A 20255-nucleotide genomic window follows, 5' to 3' on the forward strand; every position below is an offset into this window, starting at 1 on the left:
ACTGCAGCCCACCAGGCTCCTCTGTCCATGAGATTTTCCAGGCAAGGATACTGGAGTGGGTTGCCATTTCCTTCTCCAGGGGATCTTCCCAACCCAGGGATCGAACCTTGGTCTCCTGCACTGCAGGCAGATTCTTTACCGACTGAGCTACAAGGGAAGCCCTTAATTATGTAGATTGAGTCACAAACCCATAAACAGGTCCTGGAATCATCATTAAAATTGAAATAGCAATTAAAGTCAGCTCTCTGCCAAAGGGAACCATCATACACGGTTGGTGGGAATGTCAATTGGTGCAGCCACTGTGGAAAACAACAGTATAGAGGTTCCTCAAAAACTAAAAATAGAACAACTATATAACCCAGAAGTTCTGCTCTTGGGTATGTATCTGAAGGAAAACAAAAGCACTAACTCAAAAAGATACACGCATCCCAATGTTCATAGCAACACTATTTACAATAGCCAAGATGTGGAAACAATACAAATGTCCATATACAGATGAATGGATAAAGAAGATGTCAGATGTATATATAATATATATATAGTGAAATACTAATAGAATACTACTCAGCCATTAAAAAAGAATGAAATTCTACCATTTGCAGCAACATGGGTGGACCTAGAGGGTATTGTGTATAATATCACTTATATGTGGAATCTAAAAAATACAGCAAACTAGTGAATATAACAAAAAAGAAGCAGATTCACAGATACTAGGAAATAAACTAGTGTTTACTGGTAGGGGGTGGGAAGGGGCAGGGGCTGGACAGGGGAAAGGGATTAAGAGGCACAAACTGTTCGGTATAAAATAAGCTACAAAAATAAAATGAAATGAAACAAGTCCTAAGAGTACATTGTACAACATGGGGAGCATAACCAATATTTATAATAACTATGGAAGTTTTATATTTAAAAAACCTTTAAAAATTTTGAATCACTATGTTGTACATCTGCAACTTATATAATCTTATACAGCATCTATATTTCAATTTTTTTGAAAAGCAGCTCTATACCCACTCCTCCCCCTCCAGGAACAGATCTCGAACAACCAGACTCTGAAGGTTTTACAGGCCATTTCTTCTGAATCTGCAAAGAACAGAGGAAAAGGGGTGAGGTGATCCTCAGCTTATGGGACTGAGGCGACCTTGCTGCCAAGACTGTGGAAGCACAGTCTGAGGACGATTCTGCCTCCCCTCACATGAGAGCTCACAGCCCTGAATCCCCCCCAAAAATGTCAACAGACTAAATCTAGTGAGGGATTAAGAAGGAAAAGACCCACCATCAAGAAATGTCTACACCCTCGGAGCCATCTGTGAGTTAACACTAGAATGTATGTTATTTTAGTTCAACCCATTTCAGGTTAGAGAAAATATCAAGTGATAAAGAAAAAGCACTTGCTCAAACTTAATGCCCAGTTATTAAAAAGGAAAGTAGGAATACAAGACAGCTTAACCTGATACTCATAAAAACTTTTTCTACCAACACGGCATCTAATAGTGACATATCAGAAGTGGAGACTCAGCAACAAGACCAGCAAGCCTGCTCAGAGTTCTTGCCCGGCTCAGGGAGATGAGAAACAGAGATGCGATGATACAGCTTAGAAAGCAAGAAACGACTGTCTTTTTTCATAGGTGATTTTTTTTTTTCTTGAAGAGAATCCACAAACTCCTGTATTTGAGGAAGGTTTAGCATAATATCTGGGTAAACAACACACGTGCAAACATGAATAACTTTGCTGGATGCCTGTAGCTAGAAATAGAAAAAGGTATCTTTTTCTTGTACACTTAAAAATAGCAATAACCTTAACAGCAACAAAAAAGACATGTAAGACTTTCTATAGAGATCATAAAAGCTCTTTACAAGTATAATATAAAAGGACATTTAAATAAGTGGAGTGCTACACACACTGTTCTGTGACAGTTCCCATGGTGTACAGTCAGCTGTCCCCACCTTCATCTGTAAATTTAGTCTGTTTCAAAAATCCCAGTGGAATTGGGATTTGGAGGGGCTGCATGGGCCAAAATGTGGTATTGATGCCAAGCACAGATAAATATGTAGGTGGGACAGAGTGTAAGTCCATCAAACCTGGTGGCACAGAGGCAACTGTGCAAGTCAGGGAGGAGAGTGGACCAGTTCGGAAGGGGTGCCAGGTAATTTAAGCCATGAGAGAAGCTGACACTGTTTCCTGTCATATGCCAGAGTAAATCCCAGGTGATTAAACCGAGCTACGAAAAGCCTTCTGAAGTGTGTGGAAGAAAATAAACAGTAAAGGACTTCTCTCCCAGTAGCTGGGACCTGGGTGGCTGAGGCAGGGGGTATAAGGGAGGTTTTCACTCTATATCAGCTGTTTTGTGCCTTTCAAGTTTTGGCCCCTAGGAGTGCATTGCCTCTTTACATGACTGAGTGATTATTTAGGTTGAAAGGAGAGCAAAAGTTTTTTCCTAAAAGGAAAAAGGAAACAGATTATCTTTGACTCTGTTGCATGTGTGTGCTAAGTTGCTTCAGTCGTGTCCAACTCTTTGGGACCCCATGGACTGTAGCCCACCAGGCTCCTCTGTCCATGGGTTTCTCCAGACAAGAATACTGGAGTGGGTTGCCATGCCCTCCTCCAGGGAATCTTCCCGACCCAAGGATCAAACCTGAGTCTCTTACATCTCCTGCATTGGCAGGTGGGTTCTTTACCACTAGCACCACCTGGGCAGCCCCAGACTCTGGGGCAATAGCTGTGGTACAAGAAAACACTGTAAAAACAAACAAGATGGATGAAAATGAAACCAGAGACTTGTTCAGTTGCTAAGTTGTGTCCAACTCTTTGCACAACCCCAGGGACTGTAGCACACCAGGCTTCTCTGTCCTTCACCATCTCCTAGAGTTTGTTCAAACTCATGTCTGTTGAGTCAGTTACGCCATCCAACCCTCTCATCCTCTGCCACCACCTTCTCCTCTTGCTCCCAGTCTTTCGTAGCATCAGGGTGTTTCCCAAGGAGTCAGCTCCAAAGACTTGGATATATTGAAAACAACAAATGGTTAATATCCAAGCTATGAAAGGACACCTATAAATCAAAGAAAAAGGCAACCCTTTAGAAGACAGGCCAAGTATGTGAACAGGCCACGTCATAGGAGAAGCGCGAGCGCTCATCTCCATGGGAGGCCCAGCATCACTGACGTCTGGTGGGGACACGTCTGGAGAGTGAGTGGAGGATGGGGCCTCGTGCTGCCCTAGGGAGCATTTGGCAATGTCTGGTGGCACAGTGCCCACCCTGGGCCAGTGGTGTGTTTTGGAGGATAAAACATTGCCCAGTGACACTCGCAGGGCTGCTCCCATGCAGCCCTTGCCAGGGTGGTCCTGGGCTTGTCCGGTGGGCACCCATGGGTGAGCATGGTGACACTTTGGGTGTTGGTCCTCTGTGGAAGGAAAGATAAGATACTGAACGTTTATCTGAAGTAAATGGGGGAAATGTTTGGATTTGCTAAACCTGGGTGATGGATAAATGGACATTCAGAATATTTTTCTTAATCTTCCGTATATTTGAAATACTTGATGATGCAGTCATATCTGCTAGCATCTCTATTCTATTGTCATTCTGTTTTAGTTTTGTGCCTTCCTGGTAAGTCACCTTACACCCAGGAAATGGGGCTGGGTCTCTTTGACACCCCCCTCCCCACCCCCTGCTGTAGCTTCTCAGAGTGCCCACACATGGCCCCCCACAGCACAGCTGGGTGGTGACACGACCCAGCCCCAGGAGTGCTGTAGAGAGTCCTTTTGCAAAACCAATCCAAATCCCTGTTGCCAGTTTGGACTGACCTGGCCAGACTGTACTAGCCTGGTCAGCCCAAGTGAATCAGCAACAGTAGTCCATGCTTGGGGCTTCCACACAACCTCTGCTCCCCAGTCCTTACTCCCAGGAGCAGAAGAAAGCCCTGCCCTCAGCACCTCCAAGGTGGGCCCAGGGTTTCAGCCACGGAGCCTGGGAGTGGTCCCTGAGCCTCGGGGCGGCCGTCTGCTCCCCGTGCTGGCTGGCTTTCTGCTTCACACTCTAAGCAGATCGGCCGTTGTAAATAAACATGTACATTTCATAAAAGTTTCCGGGATTGACAGCGCAGATTCTCTGTGGTCAGCCCACTCAGGATGCAACGGCACACAGCACAGTCTTGTGGAAAACCTTGTAGGAGGTTCCTGCCAGGGTCCTTTGAACTGTGTGTGGAGCATCCGGCAGGCTAACCTTGAAGACTGACCTTGAGCATATTTGGAGGCATAGGAAGTGATGGCCTCAGATGTCCATCTGCCCGTGCAGAGGGAAACGCTCTCGCAGCTGGCTTCTCTCCACTCTGCCCCCGACAGAGAATATCTTGTATCCTGTGTTTACCTAACTTGAGAGCCAAGGCCAGCTTTTCATCCGTGGCTTTTCTGCCCAAAACCACTCGGCTACAGAGTTCATGGTGCTCGAAAGGGGATTAAGTGGGGGGTGGGGTGGGGTGGGGGGAGCTGAGATGGGGCAGGGCAGTGCCTGTCCTGGGGTCTAGTGGCCCAGGGCCTCCATGGGACCTGCCTTCCAGGGCACGTTGGGGACCCGGGGCTTGTAGACCCGCAGCCGGGTGACCCGGGCCCCTGGCCTGGTGCTGCCTCTGGAGAAGGGCATTGCAGAGGGTTTTTGTATCCACTCTTTCTCAGATTCTTTTCCTGGATATTGAGTAGAGTTCCCTGTGCTGCACAGTAGGTCGGAGGATTCTTGTCACCTGAATAGGATGGATGTCATGATGATGCTATCGCCTTGTACCTGAAACATGTCCGTGTCGGCAGAGTTCTGAGGGGTCCTTGTGAGGACCCAGCATTTCAGTTGTGGACGCCCACTGAGCAGCGGGGGTTAGAAGGAACGTTCCAGCTTCTTGTCCCCGCCCTCCCGCCTCCTGGACCCCTCCCTTCAGGCTTTTTGCACTCAGCTGCGAGTATGGTCCTGAAGGCTCCTGACCTCTGTGTGTGTGGGACCCATGGCCAGAGGTCAGAACTCACTGCCGCAAGACCTGGAGGCTCCCTGAGCCCCCTCGGGCTTGCGGACCAGGATGTGGAGTCTGACCCAGAGCTGCAGCCCCCAGCAACAGTCTGGGAGAAGTAAGTGTCCAGGTGCCCCTGAGGAAGGTGCTGCCCTGGAGAGCAGGGCACAGTCCACCCCCCTCCTGCAGGGGTTTCGTAGAAAGACAGCAAAGTCATGCGTTTTTCCTGCGACGAGAGTGATTTTCCTTAGAATAGGATGCTGAGCTCAGTCCCTCCTCTCAAATCCCCTAATGTCAAAATTTGGATTCCATGGCTGTTTAGAAGCCCCCACTCGCGCAGGAAGAGGAATCTCCACTTTTAAGCCACTGAGAAGCCTGGGCCTGGCCTATCCCAGCTCCAGGGATTTGGGGGACCACTTAGCTCTCTTCCTTTCTCCCTGCCCTCCCCCAGCCTCTCACACACGCGTTTCCGTAACTCCTCCACTGCTGGTCCTCCTGGGGGAGCTGGGCTCTGTTTCTCACTCCCCAGCTCAGGGGACTGGAACTGTGATAGCAGCAGCAAAATTAGTTGGTAAATGTTGAGTGTATCTAAGAAATGGACCCCTTGGAGTTCCTCACTGAAGTCAGGTGTAGCCCGGCTGACAGCTGTTGGGTGTGGACGTGGCTACCTCCAACCCTGTGGACTTCGGTCCCCAGCCAGCGAGAAGGGTGGTTCATCCTCGTGGTTGGGAGTGTGTCATCAGACAAAGGGTCCTCTCCCCAGGGTGAGGAGTGGACCTGGTGAAGCCATCCCCCTCCCTCTTTGCAGCCTCTGGATGTGGAATTCAGACCTGAGGTCTTAACTTGGTCAGCCTCCCAGGACTGATATTTCCTGTTTCCTAATGTGCAGATTCACAGGCTCCATTTTTCCTCACCACATGTTGATCACCTTTGGGATTGTAATGCGTAGGTTCTTATCTCTGCCCCGGGTGGGTACTTGTGTTTATGAGCCCTGGGGAAGAGGGGGCAGCAGAGAAAGAGTGCTCATGAGACCCACTGGCTGGGACACTTGAGCGAGAGCCAGCAACTGTGTTTTATTTGACTCACATGGTATTCTTAATATCAGTCAACTTGGGTTGGTGGTGGGGGCGATCTGTCCTGATATGAGAAAGCAAAAGATTCATCAACCTAGTGCTCACATTTCTACAGTCATCACCTGTGACTGGGTGACTCCTGCTCCTGGTGTAGTTGGCACTTTGACACAGTCCTTACCACTCCCAGTTATCTAACACTGGCCCATGCTTGTGTTTATGTGCATCTTTGACCCTTTAGTAGGGAACATCTTGACCTGGGGTCACGGCTTCTGAGTTGCATGGGCGCCATGTGCCCTGGTCATGGAGCTGCCTGCTGCCATCTCTCCATGGCTTCGTGTGTCCCAGCTTGTGTAAAAGTTGCTCACTTATGAGGGGGCAGGGAGAACAGGTGACAGCAGAGATTGCTTGGTGTGTTTCTTCTTTGATTTTATCAGTCTGAAGGATTAGTGGAACTATATATGTTAGGTGTTGCGAGTGGGGACAGTGACTGTCAAATGCCTTGGTTTCTACAGAAAGTAATTGCCATGTATGTATTTGGCAGGTGAAAGGAAAACCAGCCAGGATGGATATTTACGACACTCAGACCTTGGGGGTTGTGGTCTTTGGTGGATTCATGGTTGTTTCCGCCATCGGCATCTTCCTGGTGTCAACCTTCTCCATGAAGGAGACGTCGTATGAAGAAGCTCTGGCCAACCAGCGCAAGGAAATGGCGAAGACCAACCACCAGAAAGTGGAAAAGAAGAAGAAGGAGAAGACAGTGGAGAAGAAAGGAAAGACCAAGAAAAAGGAGGAGAAGCCCAACGGGAAGATACCTGACCATGAGCCCAACCCTGGCGTGACCATCCTCCCCAAGGACCCAGTGTGGGCACCTGCAGTGGCAGTTGCTCCAACCCCACTCCAGTCCCCTGTGGTCACCGCCCCTGTAGCCACAGTACCAGCCATGCCCCAAGAGAAGCTGGCTTCTTCCCCGAAGGACAAAAGGAAGAAGGAGAAAAAAGTGGCAAAGGTGGAACCAGCAGTCAGCTCTGTAGTGAATTCCATCCAGGTTCTTGCCTCAAAGTCTGCCATCTTGGAAGCTGCTCCCAAGGAGGTGCCTATGGTGGTGGTGTCCCCGGTGGGCACCAAAGGCAGTGCCCCTGCCACCAGCTCTACACAGGGCAAGAAGGCAGAGGGGGCCCAGAACCAAGGCAAGAAGGCAGAGGGGGCCCAGAACCAAGGCAAGAAGGCAGAGGGGGCCCAGAACCAAGGCAAGAAGGGAGAGGGGGCCCAGAACCAAGGCAAGAAGGGAGAGGGGGCCCAGAACCAAGGCAAGAAGGGAGAGGGGGCCCAGAACCAAGGCAAGAAAGCAGAGGGTGCCCAGAACCAAGGCAAGAAGGTAGAGGGTGCCCAGAACCAGGGCAAGAAGGCAGAGGGGGCCCAGAACCAAGGCAAGAAGGCAGAGGGGGCCCAGAACCAGGGCAAGAAGGCAGAGGGGGCCCAGAACCAGGGCAAGAAATCAGAGGGGGCCCAGAACCAGGGCAAGAAATCAGAGGGGCCCCAGAACCAGGGAAAGAAGGCAGAGGGGGCCCAGAACCAAGGCAAGAAGGCAGAGGGGGCCCAGAACCAAGGCAAGAAGGCAGAGGGGACCCAGAACCAAGGCAAGAAATCAGAGGGGGCCCAGAACCAAGGCAAGAAATCAGAGGGGACTCCCAACCAGGGCAAGAAGGCAGAGGGGACCCCCAACCAGGGCAAGAAGGTAGAGGGTGCCCAGAACCAAGGCAAGAAGGCAGAGGGGGCCCAGAACCAAGGCAAGAAGGCAGAGGGGGGCCAGAACCAGGGCAAGAAGGCAGAGGGGGGCCAGAACCAGGGCAAGAAGGCAGAGGGGGGCCAGAACCAGGGCAAGAAGGCAGAGGGGAGCGAGAATCAGGGCAAGAAGGCAGAGGGGGCCCAGAACCAGGGCAAGAAGGCAGAGGGAACCTCCAACCAGGGCAAGAAGGCAGAGGGGGCCCAGCACCAGGGCAAGAAGGCAGAGGGGGCCCAGAACCAGGGCAAGAAGGCAGAGGGCGCCCAGAACCAGGGCAAGAAAGCAGAGGGGGCCCAGAACCAGGGAAAGAAATCAGAGGGAACCTCCAACCAGGGCAAGAAGGCAGAGGGGGCCCAGAATCAAGGGAAGAAATCAGAGGGGGTCCAGAACCAGGGGAAGAAGGCAGAGGGGGTCCAGAACCAAGGGAAGAAATCAGAGGGGGCCCAGAACCAGGGGAAGAAATCAGAGGGGGCCCAGAACCAGGGAAAGAAGGCAGAGGGGAACCAGAATCAGGGCAGAAAAGAGCAGAGTACCCCGGACCAGGGAAAAATGGTAGAAGTGGTTCAAAACCAGAGTAAAAAAGCAGATGGGACCCCCAACCAGGGCAAGAAGGCAGAAGGGGCCCAGAACCAGGGCAGGAAGGCAGATGGGACCCCCAATCAGGGCAAGAAAGCAGAGGGGGCCCAGAATCAGGGCAAGAAGGCAGAGGGAGCCCAGAACCAGGGCAAGAAGGCAGAGGGGACCCAGAACCAGGGCAAGAAGGCAGAGGGGACCCCTAACCAGGGCAGAAAAGCAGAGACAGGCCAGAATCAGGGCAAAAAGGCAGATTCAGTTGCTAATCAGGGCACAAAGGTGGAGGGTGTTGCGAACCAGGGGAAAAAAGCAGATGGGACCCCCAATCAAGGGAAAAAGGCAGAGGGAACCTCGAAACAAGGCAAGAAGTCAGAAGGGTCCCCCAACCAGGGCAAGAAGGTGGATGCATCTACCAATCAGGGTAAAAAGGCAGAGTCAACTCCTACCCAGGGCAAAAATGCAGACATGGTCCAGAGCCAGGAAGCACCAAAGCAAGAGGCTCCTGCAAAGAAGAAGTCTGGGTCAAAGAAGAAGGGTGAGCCTGGTAAGTAGCTTTCGTTTCTTTATGAATGTGGAGAGACAAGCTGTCTCTAAGTGGCTTATAGATTCCCTTTGGGGAAGCCATCTGTATCAGTCAGCTGTTGCCACAACAAGGCTGCGTAACAAACATCCTAGAACTGAGGGTCCTGCAGCGTCAGTCATTCATTTTTGCTCATGTTTCTGTTGATTTGGGTGGAGGTTGACGGGTCTGTGTTACCTCTTAACTAGTTTGGCTCCTGCCACAGGTTGACTCTTGGGTCAACTTCTACATGTTCATTCTGGGCTCAGGCCAAGGCATCGGTGACTCTTGAGGGCAGAGGACCTTCTCATGGTTGTGGCAGAGCTGTAAAAAAGCACTTCTCAAACCAGGGTCCTGTTGCCCAGAGCAAGTTGTGAGACTGAGCCTGAGTCAACAAGAGGAAGTCCAGTGAGGACAGGTGTGAGTTCAGAAGAGGTGACGACTCCCTCCACCACACAATCGAGAACAGTTCTGTGTCTTGCAGACTCTCTTGAACATCTGGCCATGGTCTGTCAACCTGTTGTGCCTTCTTGCCTCCCCTGGTGCTTTAACATAGCTTTGTTCTTTTCTCGATGTTTATTGAGTGAATAACAGTAGGATACTACTTCTAAGAAGCAGTGGTGTCCACACCCGCTGCCTCCCAGGTTCCCGTCTTTGCTACCTCCCACTCCAGTTGTGGAATGGAGCGTTATAGAACATTAAAATAGATATTATGTATCAGTTAGACATGTTGTTAGATAATGCATAGAACATGGATTTCCCATTATCTTTTCAGTGCAGATCACTGTAGAAACTCGACCTGTGAGTTCCTGTTTCCTGGCCATCCCTCACTTGATAGAGTAGTCTGATGTTTCCTTTCTCCTTCAGTCCCTTTCTCTCTTTTTCTCTTGCTAGATTTCTTTCTTTCTTAGCTTAGCCATTGCATTTGTCTTGGTGAGGCATCTTAGGGGCCTGAAATGTTGGGGCCTCTGCCAAGTAGGCAGGCCTTCTGTTTGTAGCTAGCTCCCCTCTCTTGTCTTTTTCTGAAGCTGTATCCGCTTTTCTGCTGGGGGAACATTTTCTCAGACCACACTGTGCTCTGTGAGAGGTTCAGGGACCAACCTACGTTCGCCCCATGGGTCACGACAACCTCTCAGGCCCTTTAAAAACCCAGACTCTCAGCCTCAGCCCCGGCCCCACGGGTGGAGGGAGCACGCCTCCCTGTCTTCAAGGCAATGCTCTACCTGACCTGGGGCCAAGGGCCCTAGAGGCAGACGGCAGGGAGGTAGGTTAGAGCTGGTCTGTTCTCTGGCTTCTCCTGCATCTGAGCTTCCTGGGATTTTCATGAGCCTGTAAGGCCTTGGACAATTTGAAATAAGGTATGAAACAAACTTCACATTAGAAAGGAAGGCAAAATTGGCAGGTAACAAAAAGCCTTGTTGGGAGGAAGACCTAATTTCTGACCTATGTGAACCCGCAAAGCCGCTTACCTGAGGTGTAGGATAAGAGGAAGTTTGAACAGGAAATAATACCACGGTTCAGGACAAGAAAGATTATACGTGATAGACAGAATGATTGTCACTCCCTGGTTAACTTAGTAGTTTATTATTCTTCTTGCCAAAATTTCAATGGGCTTGAAAGTCGCCTCTCAAGGGAAAAATAAGTAAGAATACTGAATAGATTTTTAAGTGACTGTTGGAAGGCCGGTTCTGTCTGATATGTGAACACTTTCCCAAACTGTTGTAATGACAATAGGGTGCTGGCCCGAGGCCAGCAGGTCAGGAACAAGAATGGTCCTGAGTAGACTGCATCATCGTCCGTGGCCTGAGTGTAACGTAATATATTTAAATGCTCTGAAGTGTTGAGCCCTTCTGTTGCTGCTAAGATTACTGCTACAGTGACATCCATGTCCCACCGGGTGAGGGTCTCCATAGCGTCAGGTCCTAGATGTGTAGCTGCTTTGTCAGAAGGCAGGAGCGTTTTTAACTTAGGGAGACAGCCCCGTCCACCTTGCCTGCCAGAGGCCTGGCGCGGCAGACGGTCCCCTCGGTGATGATCCCACACAAACATCTCATGTGGCTGTGTGGAGATGGCGGTGACATCGGAGGCTGTTAGGAACCCAGATGTGGACTAGGAGAAAACACTTGGTTATGAAACAGAAGCTTGAGTTCTCTTCCCAGTGTCTGGAGAAGAGGGAATTCATGGAATCCTTGCAAAGTGGAAATTTCTGGAATTGAAGCTCCCAAGCGTTGGCGGCAGCGTCCAGGCCTCCCCTGGTTTGCTCTCTTGGAGTCACCACAGCCAGCATCTGCGTTGGTCAGGAAAGCAACTTCTTGCCCAGGAAGCGTGTGGCCATGGGGGAGGTTTGGGGCCCTCTTGACAGGGCCATCTCTCCAGCTCCTGGACTCGAGTCCATGTGAACGTGGCACAGACCAGGCCCACTGAACCGGATACGCGGGCTTGGGCTGAACAGGAGGCACCTTCCGAGTTGGGCACGAGCCCTGGGACTTATGCTGCCAGGGGGCTTGGTTTACGGGTGTCACTGAGGTGGGGAGGAGGGCAGAACGGCGACCGGGGGGCCCTCCTCTTAGACTCAGTGCCCTGGCTTGATGCCAAAGGCCATCCATCCTGCAGACTTGGGTCTAAACCCTGGGCCAGAGACCATCCCAGCTGAGTCCCGCCAGCCTCTGGGAGGTGGAGGTGCCCTCAGGCCCCACGATGGCTGAATCAGACGCGCACAGGTCTACGTGGGAGAAAGGCTGTCTTTGGGGGGAGGTCTGTGGGTGACTTTTATTTTCTTCCCTTCACTCTTCTGCACTTTCCAGTTTTTCTATAACATGTATTCTTGTTAGCGGAAGAGAAAAACTCCACATTTGTCTGTGAGTTGAGGAAACAGGCCCTCATTGGACCACAGTGGAGCTCACACCCCTTTGGGTGCCAGGAGGCAGCCCAGCCCTGACCCCAGGACCCCGAGTGGCCTCTGAGCAGTGAGGGCCTCCTGCTTCTTTGGGGGCCCAGGGTGAGGAAGGAAGGCGGCCAGTCCTTCTCAGTGTGTCCCTGCCCCTGGGCACCCAGCTGATGGTGGGCACTGAGGTCAGATGAGAGAGAAAGGAGGTTTCTGCATCATGGGGCCTTCAACTCTGTGTTGTGAGAGGCCTCCTGCCACTGCCAGACCCCGGGAAACGCAGGCGTGGAGTCGTGTTCTGTGAGCCACCGTGGCCAGGAGAACATCTCTCTGGGTGTGTGTAGTCTGCAGGGCCTCATCTCAGGCTGTATGACTGGACGGGAGCTGCACCCCGGTGTCCTGCTGCACCCCGGCCTGGGGTGAGGGCAGGGGTCCTTCTATGCGTTTATCCCCCAGCATTCTCTAAGATGGGCTTGTATCTCTCCCTGTTCTCTGACAGCAGTAACTAGAGTTCAGCTGTGTTTTGAGATTTCCCAGAAGGGGTGGGGGGCGCACCCTGGGCCTGGGTCTCCATCTGTGCCCCCTCTTCGCCCCAGGAGACATGGCGTCTGGTGAGACCATGCTTGATCCTCTCTTTCAAACTAAACTCAGTTTCTCAGGATCGGAATCTCTGAAGAAAACTACCGAGCTTATGAGCCTTTATTTAATTCAGTTTCTATGTAAGTTCTTCAAACCCAGCTTTTTCTTTTCTTCTTTTTTAAAAGAACAAAACATCCCCCGGGGAAGTGAGTTGCGTGTCAGTGTAGCACTGTCATGTCTTAGAGAAGCTGCTGCAACATGTTCTTGCAGAACTTTCCGGTCATTCCTGGTCAGCCCTCTCACACGTGGCAGCACCGGGTCTCCCATTGCTGCCAGAACAGAGGCCCAAGGTTGTCTGTCCCCCGTCCTTTCTGCTGGCCGTAGGTCAGACCTCAGGGCTGTCTCAGGCCCGAGGAAGGATCTCTCCCACAGATCCTCCAGGGTTTTATTTCTTTAAGAAATACTGTGATGTGTTTTTTTTTTGTTGTTTTTTTTTTCAGATTTAAAATGGATTTTATTAAAATCAGGGTGGGGAGAGCAATAGTATATAAAGAGAAAAATAAAGGCATTCAATTTGTAGAATTTTTTAAAAAAAAATTCCATGAGGCATCATTATATGGACAAGCCTCCAGTCTGTCAACAGATGACTTTTGTCTCCAACCAGATGAGAAGGCCTGACTCAGAGGCCCCGGTAGGATTGCTCTCAATATTACTTGTGCTTTGCTCCAGTGCCCTCGAGATGCCAGGTGCCTGGGGCCAGCGCACTGCCGTGCAGGGCCCTCACCCTGTCGGGGGCGGTCAGACGACCCGGGCGGTGCTGGGCTCCAGCCTGAGATGGGCTTGCAGTCGACCATCTGTGTGCTGCCTGGGGCCCTCCACTGCCATAGTCCCAACCCGGAGCCCTGAGGGCGGCCGGAGCTGCAGCTGTACCTCTGCCGCATCTGGGGGCTCTTCCATCGAGGGCCTCAGGGGGGGACTCCTTTCCCAAAGGCTCAGGAGAATCCTTCACGGCCACTGTCTGTGCTCCTGGGTGGTGGGGGCCGTGGTGGTGCTGGCTCAGGTTCCTGTTTCTGGAGACGAGTGGCCTGTTGGCCACTCTGATTCAGGGGCCACCTTCTGCCCTTGGGGTCAGTGGGAGTTAGGAGCTTGTCTTGTCTCTGAGTCTGATGATTGCTCCAGAAGTCCTGGCTTCTGGGAGGGCAGGGGGCCCTTCTTGGGGTCCTGGGCCTGTGGCCTGGGTATGGCTCAGGTGACTGGGGATGTCCTGGAGGGCTTCCTGAGGCTGGACTCTGGCTTCCTGTCCAGGGGACCATGCACGGCCCCCCACCCACACGGTTGGGGTGACAGCGGTGCAGAGGCCTTTGGGACTGGTCTGGATGTCCTCCCCCCACCCCAAGACTGCACCCTGTGTCCTGCCCTCAGAGCCCCCGGGTTGACATGGGGTCTCTGTCACCACCCAGTTTCCTAAGCACACTCAGCCCCTGGCCTGGATTCATCCCTGACTGGCCTGGTCCCCCGGCGTCCTCAGGTGCAGACCTGGCTCACTCCCAGGTGATGCTTCCCTTGCCCACAAGGTGACACTGGGATCCCCAGGGCCTGTGATGCCTGGGACCCACTGTAGCCCTTCCTGCCTCTGCTCTGCCAGCCTTGGTGCCTGTCTTTGCTGCTCCCTCCCCTCCTGGAGCCCCAGCCCTTGCTGCTCTCTGCCCAGAGCGTTTGGCATGAGCATCTCCTGCGATAAAAGCCCTCCCAGCATTGCTGCCATGGCTGCTCCCTGGGGGTCCTTGGGGCTCTGTTGATTCCATGTCTGGGGTCTCCTCCTGCCTGGGAGTCCCTCCCACCTGCATTTTGCAGACTGCAGGGTACATAGTCGGTGCCTGCTTGGTGTTGGGAGACCACCTAGGCAGAGCTTGGGGGACCTGCAGCAGTGGCTGGCGTGGCCCTGGAGCCTCCTGATGCCCACCTCGGGGCCTGGCGACGACCCCGGCTAGATCCCAGCTGTCGTGAGCGCGGTTCCTGGAGCAGCTCTGACGTCACCCTGTCACGGGCTGAGCCGGCTGCGAGCAGGGCAGGGCTTCCAGGGACCAAAGCAGCGCAGGGAGCCCGCTGAGTGCCCACTGGCTGAGACCATTCATGGGTTTCTCCCCAAGGGACCCCCCAGTCAACACTGAGAGGGAGACTCCCACGACCTATTTGCAGGACTGGTGTGATGTTGGGTGATTAAGCCTCCAAGTGTGGTCACAGACAGGAGTGCAGTTCTGGAATTTGAGGCTTGCACATGTTATCTGAACGCTGTGTGCTTTGGGGCTGAGAGCCCGAGGAGACACAGGCTCCTCACTTTTCTAAACGCACCACCCCCGTGACCTTGTGTGCAGGGCAGAGGCCAAAGGAGCCACAGGCCATGGTTATCTGTCCCCGGGAGGGTGCCTGGTGCTGGCTTGGCATGACTTGTCTGTGGCAATCATGGGAGGGCAGAGGAAGGGGACCCCTTCCAACAAGTTCCTTGCTGGGGTGCTGTCTGCTCAGGGAGGGGCCGGGTCTGGGGTGCGCCTGGCCCTTCTCATGGACCCTGTGGTGCTTGCCCTGTGCCCAGTGCATTGCCATTTAACCTGCCACATGTGAGGGAGGGGTGATTGTCACCCCACCTCACGGACAAGGAAATCAGCACAGAGAGGTGAAGCCCCTTGCCCTAGGATGCCCAGCTGGCAAGGAGTTGAGCCGGAATTCAAGCCCAGGGCAGCTGGCTCCAGGGCCCTTGTTCTGACAGGGTACCCACTGCCTGCAGACCTGCAGACCGGAACCGGCCCGTGGGTAGGTTCAGCCCTGAATGGACTCCATGAGACACTGGCCCTGCCTGGCTACCCTGCTCTCCTGCCATCATCTTCCTCCCCTGGGCCTCCTGGCCTGTCCACACCTGGAATTTCAGATGCACCATCGTGCGCAAAGCCTTGGTTGCTCCTGTCTTCAGGGAGTTCATGGCCACATGGTCTTGGTGAGGCCTGTGGCTTCACAGAACAGATGTTGAGTCTTCGAGAGGGCTTTAAGATTTCCCAGCCCCAAGGATTTTTTTCTAGCCTTGGAGCATTTGCTGGAGGAATGTTAGTCCCATGTGTGGATCAGCGTGCCGCCCACTGCCTGCCCTGCATACCTGACCCCCGGCTCCTATGGGGTTGAGTTTAGGGCTGGTGGTTTGGCCAGAAGACCTTGAAACCCAGAAATAAATGCCACTCACATGGGGCCCAGAGTTCTGGTTCCTGCTTCTCGGTTCTTTTCTTTCAGTTTTACTTCCGCTGATTTGGGGAGACTAGAGATGGTACTGTCCTTAACCTTAATGGAGAAATGTAACGTGATGTCTCTGAAAATAATTTTGAATTATTTATATGGGGGTGGAGAAGGGCGTGAATCTTCTGTCGGGGTGGGCAAGGGGAAGTAAACTTCACTACTGCATAGCTTTACAAGTTTTGTATTACTTTGTTTGATAAGAAAGTCTAATACAATTTAGTGTAATTACATGAGATGGTTTTGACAGACGTGTATTAGGATGACACTCTCGCAGAATACTCTGAGGAATGGTCTGTGCAGCAGGCCCTCCAGAAGAGACACACTTGTGAGACCCCTGGGGTGACGCTGTGAAGGGAGGGGTGTTCCTTATGGACACATAGCTGCATCTTCCAGCTGCTGAGTCCCCTTCCCCGGACCACTCACTGGGCTGGGAGAACAGGCACTCTGGGGCAGGCAGTGCCTGCCTGTCTGGTAGAAATACACAGTGAGCCACGTTAAGAAAGACGAACGAAAGACAAATGGAATTCGCTTTAATGATGTGTTTCATGTAACCCAGTTTACCCCACATGCTGTATCACTTCAGCTTGCAATCAGTATGAAAAATTATTGCAGATCCTTGACATTCTTTCTTTTCATACCAGGTTTTCAGAATCTGGTGTGTGCCCCTCCGGGAGCCACTCCTGTTCCCACCACCAGCCCCCTGGTAGGTGCCCGGTGGCCCACGAGGCTGGTGGCTGCGTGTGGGCAGCGCGGGGGCAGGCCTGCCTCTCTGAGTCCAGAGAGCAGGAACGTGGTCTGAGTGGCTAGCCTCAGCCAGGCCGTCCTGGCAGGTCTGACCCAATGGGTGCCCTCTTCTGGAGAACCCAGGCAGGAACATCGGGCTTCCAGTTGATCGGAGGAGAGGAAGCCCAGAAGCCAAGGCGCTGACTGTGGGGTCTTCGTCCGACTGGTTCCTTCTCTCTGGGCTTAGCTGTCCTTGAGCTGTCCCTCGGGTGCAGAGTGAGTGAGTGAAAGGCACTCAGTCGTGTCTGACTGTTTGCCACCCCATGGACTGTATAGTCCATGGGATTCTCCAGGCAGAATACTGGCGTGGGTAGCTTTTCCCTTCTCCAGGGGATCTTCCCAACCCAGAGATCAAACCTAGGTCTCCGCATTGCAGGCGGATTCTTTACCAGCTGAGCCATAACGGAAACCCCTTGGGTGCAGAAGTTCTCCATTAAAATTACTTAATATACATATTTCAATGAGAACTGTGAAGACTGAAGGGCGCTACCCCTACCCCCCACCCCCAGTTTTCATGACACCTTGAGCTCTAGGCCTGAACGTTAGCCTGGTTATCTTTCATTCCCGGGCTTTGCGGGTTGAGAAGTTCTGAGTAAAGGTGCTTGTAGCAACCACACCCCCCCCACCCCCTTGTCCCCTTTACAAGGGCATCCCGCCAAATGTTTTCACGTGTGATGAAAATATTGTGACAGGCAGAGAATTTCGTGTTGCCATGGAAACCTCCCCCTCGCTCATCCTCAGCGAGGTGGGCTTGGCGGCAGGTGCCGCTGTGGGCACCAGCTTTGCTTTGTTTCGGCTCGTTTGGGGCCCTGTTTTCTGCCGAGGGCAGGTTGGGGCCACAGCATGACAACAGGGGTGTTCCTGTTCACCCCTTCTTGCCTTTGGGGCTGCATGAGGGCCTGTGAGAGAGCGGAGCTCTTGTGGAGGTGTTGGGGGTGTCCAGGGGTGACAGCTCGCTGTTGGCACCTGGCGTTGCGTCCTCTAGCAGGTCAGGTGCTCCTGGCCCGGCAAGTGGCCAGGCCTGGATGAGGCTGGCCCAGCCATCCCTCCTGGAACCTGCTTTACTCTTCATCCGGGGAGGGCTGCAAATAGAGGGTCTGGACCAGGACACATGGGAGGTGGCCTCCCCCTCCCCAACATGGGGCTGCAGCCATCTGGCTGATGGGCTCATTGGTCAGTCTGGACCCGAGGGCCACGGGGCTGGGTCTTGGCAGGGGTATGAGCCTCTCTGGGTGGTGTGAGCCAGAGCTGAACTGGGCTGTTGGCTAGGGAGAGTGTGCCTTGCCCACGTCTGCTCCTGATGATGAAAAGGTCGAGGGTTGTCTCCTCCAGCCCAGGGACACTCAGTGTTTCTCTACTGCACTGTCTATGGGCAGGACCCCGACTGGCCCCCGGTCCAGGGTATGCTGGGCTTGGCTGTTGTGCCTGCGTGTGACACCTGCTCTCCGCTCCATGCACAGGGCCCCCAGATGCCAATGGCACTCTGCACCTCCCCTACAAGACACTGGTCTCTGCTGTCGGAAGCATGGTGCTCAGCGAGGGAGAGGCCCAGCGGCTCATGGAGATCCTGGCCGACAAGGCGGGCATCGTGCAGGACACGTGGCACAAGGTGGGCCTCCCCCCCCCGCACGTTCGGTGCCACTGCAGCTGCAAGCAGCTGGCCAGGGGCCACCCCCACACCCCACCTGGTCCCAGGGCCCCGGCCTCCCTGGGGCATCCCCAGCTGTACAGAAGGTCCTTGAAACCCCTCCACCTGCCTCCTCGCCGTCCCTTCCTGGGGTGGTTGGGCGAGTCAGCCCAGCTGCCACTATAGGTGGGACATCAAGGCAGGTGCAAGAGCTGGGCCGCTGGTTTGTGGCCAGGGCTTGGGAGCAGGAGGGAAGGTTCTTGCCTGTTTGGATTTTCCCTCTCTGGTGCAGGGGCCATGAGCTGCCCCCAGGAAGTGCTGTGGGGCACATTTGTTCCTTACGCAAAGCCTGCATCATAGATAATTTTGCTAGAGGATTTTGTGGTGCCTCAGAGGTGAGAGATGTCTGAGGAGTGTCCTGAGAGCCAGACTGGTGGCCCCTGTCCCGAGGACACTGGGTTCTTTCCGCCCTGGCCCCCGCTGAGGGGGGACGGGCCCTGGGGTCGCAGGAGCTCTTTGCTCACTGAACGTCCGTCCGTCTTCTGGGCTTGAGTGGCTGGAGGTCATGCTGACCACGCCTCTCCAAAAGAGAGGCCTGGCCTCAGGCCAGTACACCCAGAATACACCCTCCCCCACCCCCAGCCCAGCCTCCACACTTCAACTGGCCCCACATAGCCGCTCAGGGCTGGGCACGGAGCCGGAAACGATGGCCGATGGCCCCCAGCAGGCCAGGGAGAGGCCCTGACCACCATTATCCTGGGTTAGGAAAACCCCAGGCTCCCCACAACTGCCCCCGGGGTCCAGAGCTTTGGGTTCAAGGAGATCCTGCACCCGCGGGCCTGAGGCCTGATGGACTGGGCAGCTGAGGTGGGGGCTGCCCCGCGTGTGTGTGCGGTCGGCAAGGAACTGCTCCCGCACCATCCAGCCAGAGCTCTGCTCTTGGGTCGGGGTTTGAGGGCTGGACTGGGGCTCAAACCGTGCGTCTGCCCACCTCCTGTTAAACGCGGCTCTGTGGGCCTCTCCAGGCCACTCAGAAGGGCGACCCCGTGGTGATTCTGAAACGCCAGCTGGAAGAAAAGGAGAAGCTGCTGGCCGCAGAGCAGGAGGACGCGGCCGTCGCCAAGAGCAAGCTGCGGGAGCTCAACAAGGTGGGGTCAGGGCCTGGGGCCGGTGAAGACCCTGGACTCCGGGAGCCTGGGCTGTGCCTGTGAGCTCTGGTCTCAGGGGTCCGGGCCGCCCCGATATGGGGTGGGTCTCGCTCAGGGGCGGTCGGCACATGGCCTCTCCCGTCACAGCTCAGCTGGGGTTTTTTTGCCTTCGTCTCTCCTGGGGAGGAAGCCCAGGTCCCTAAGGGGCTGGCAACACCCCTTGTCTTGTGATAGCCGTGCTTTCCCAGCAAAGCGCTGTGTGTGGCCATTGCCTCATCTCCATGCCCGGCTCCTCTGCGGGGCAGCAGGTGCAGGGAGGCGGCCGGGGCCTCAGGACACCCCAGGCCCTGAGCCCTGGATCCTTTCATTCACAAGGAGTCCGAGTTTCTGTCCTGAGTTAGGGCCTTGGCTCCAAGCCACGGGGGAAGGTATGTTTGGTGGGGGATGGACGGACAGACAGCCAGAGTGGGGGGCTTATCAAATGCTCTGGGTGGTGCTGGCCTTGATTTCACCAGATAAACTCCTGCCTCCCTGCCCTCTGCTTTCTCCAGGAGCTGGCAGCGGAAAAGGCCAAGGCGGCCGCCGGGGAGGCCAAAGTGAAAAAGCAGCTGGTGGCCCGGGAGCAGGAGATCACGGCCGTGCAGGCGCGCATGAAGACCAGCTATCAGGAGCACAGGGAGGAGGTGCAGCAGCTGCAGGGCAAGGTGGGCACAGCCGTGGGGCGAGTCCTCACAGCCCGGTTTGTTGGGTGTGGGGGGCAAGGGGCTGTTCTGTCTGGCTGGCTGGTGTGTGTGTGTTTAATGTCAGTAACCAGGGAGACGTGCATGCATTTAAAGAACACTTTCTGAAAACACTCTGGTCCCAAGTGGTCACGTTGGGACATGACCATCCCTTACTCTGGGGGCCTGTGGGTCACGTTCGCAGCCTCTCCGTGACCCTGGAGTCCTGGCTGGCTCTGCCTTCTCTCCACAAGGT

At 54.1% G+C, this 20255-nt stretch overlaps 1 protein-coding gene across 29 annotated transcripts in view; it reads left to right on the forward strand.

The window, feature by feature from the left end:
* RRBP1 (ribosome binding protein 1) overlaps positions 1 to 20255 on the forward strand; it is a 46755-nt gene that overhangs the window by 13001 nt on the left and 13499 nt on the right. For 21 of the 29 annotated variants that reach the window (XR_014073577.1, XR_014073575.1, XR_014073579.1 and 18 more), the window contains exons 2-5: positions 6604 to 8962; positions 17966 to 18114; positions 19158 to 19280; positions 19832 to 19984. Coding sequence is in view for 12 of the 29 variants with exons in the window: in XM_081558691.1 (XP_081414817.1) it covers positions 6625 to 8962; positions 17966 to 18114; positions 19158 to 19280; positions 19832 to 19984 (2763 nt within the window). In the remaining 17 variants the exon portion in view is untranslated. The remainder of the gene's footprint in view (positions 1 to 6603; positions 8963 to 17965; positions 18115 to 19157; positions 19281 to 19831; positions 19985 to 20255) is intronic. The other 8 variants (XM_081558698.1, XM_081558700.1, XM_081558699.1 and 5 more) reach the window with 3 other exon arrangements.

This window comes from Giraffa tippelskirchi, chromosome 13 (assembly GCF_054371585.1).
Source record: "Giraffa tippelskirchi isolate mGirTip1 chromosome 13, T2T-mGirTip1v1.2.pri, whole genome shotgun sequence".
Lineage (NCBI taxonomy): Eukaryota > Metazoa > Chordata > Mammalia > Artiodactyla > Giraffidae > Giraffa > Giraffa tippelskirchi.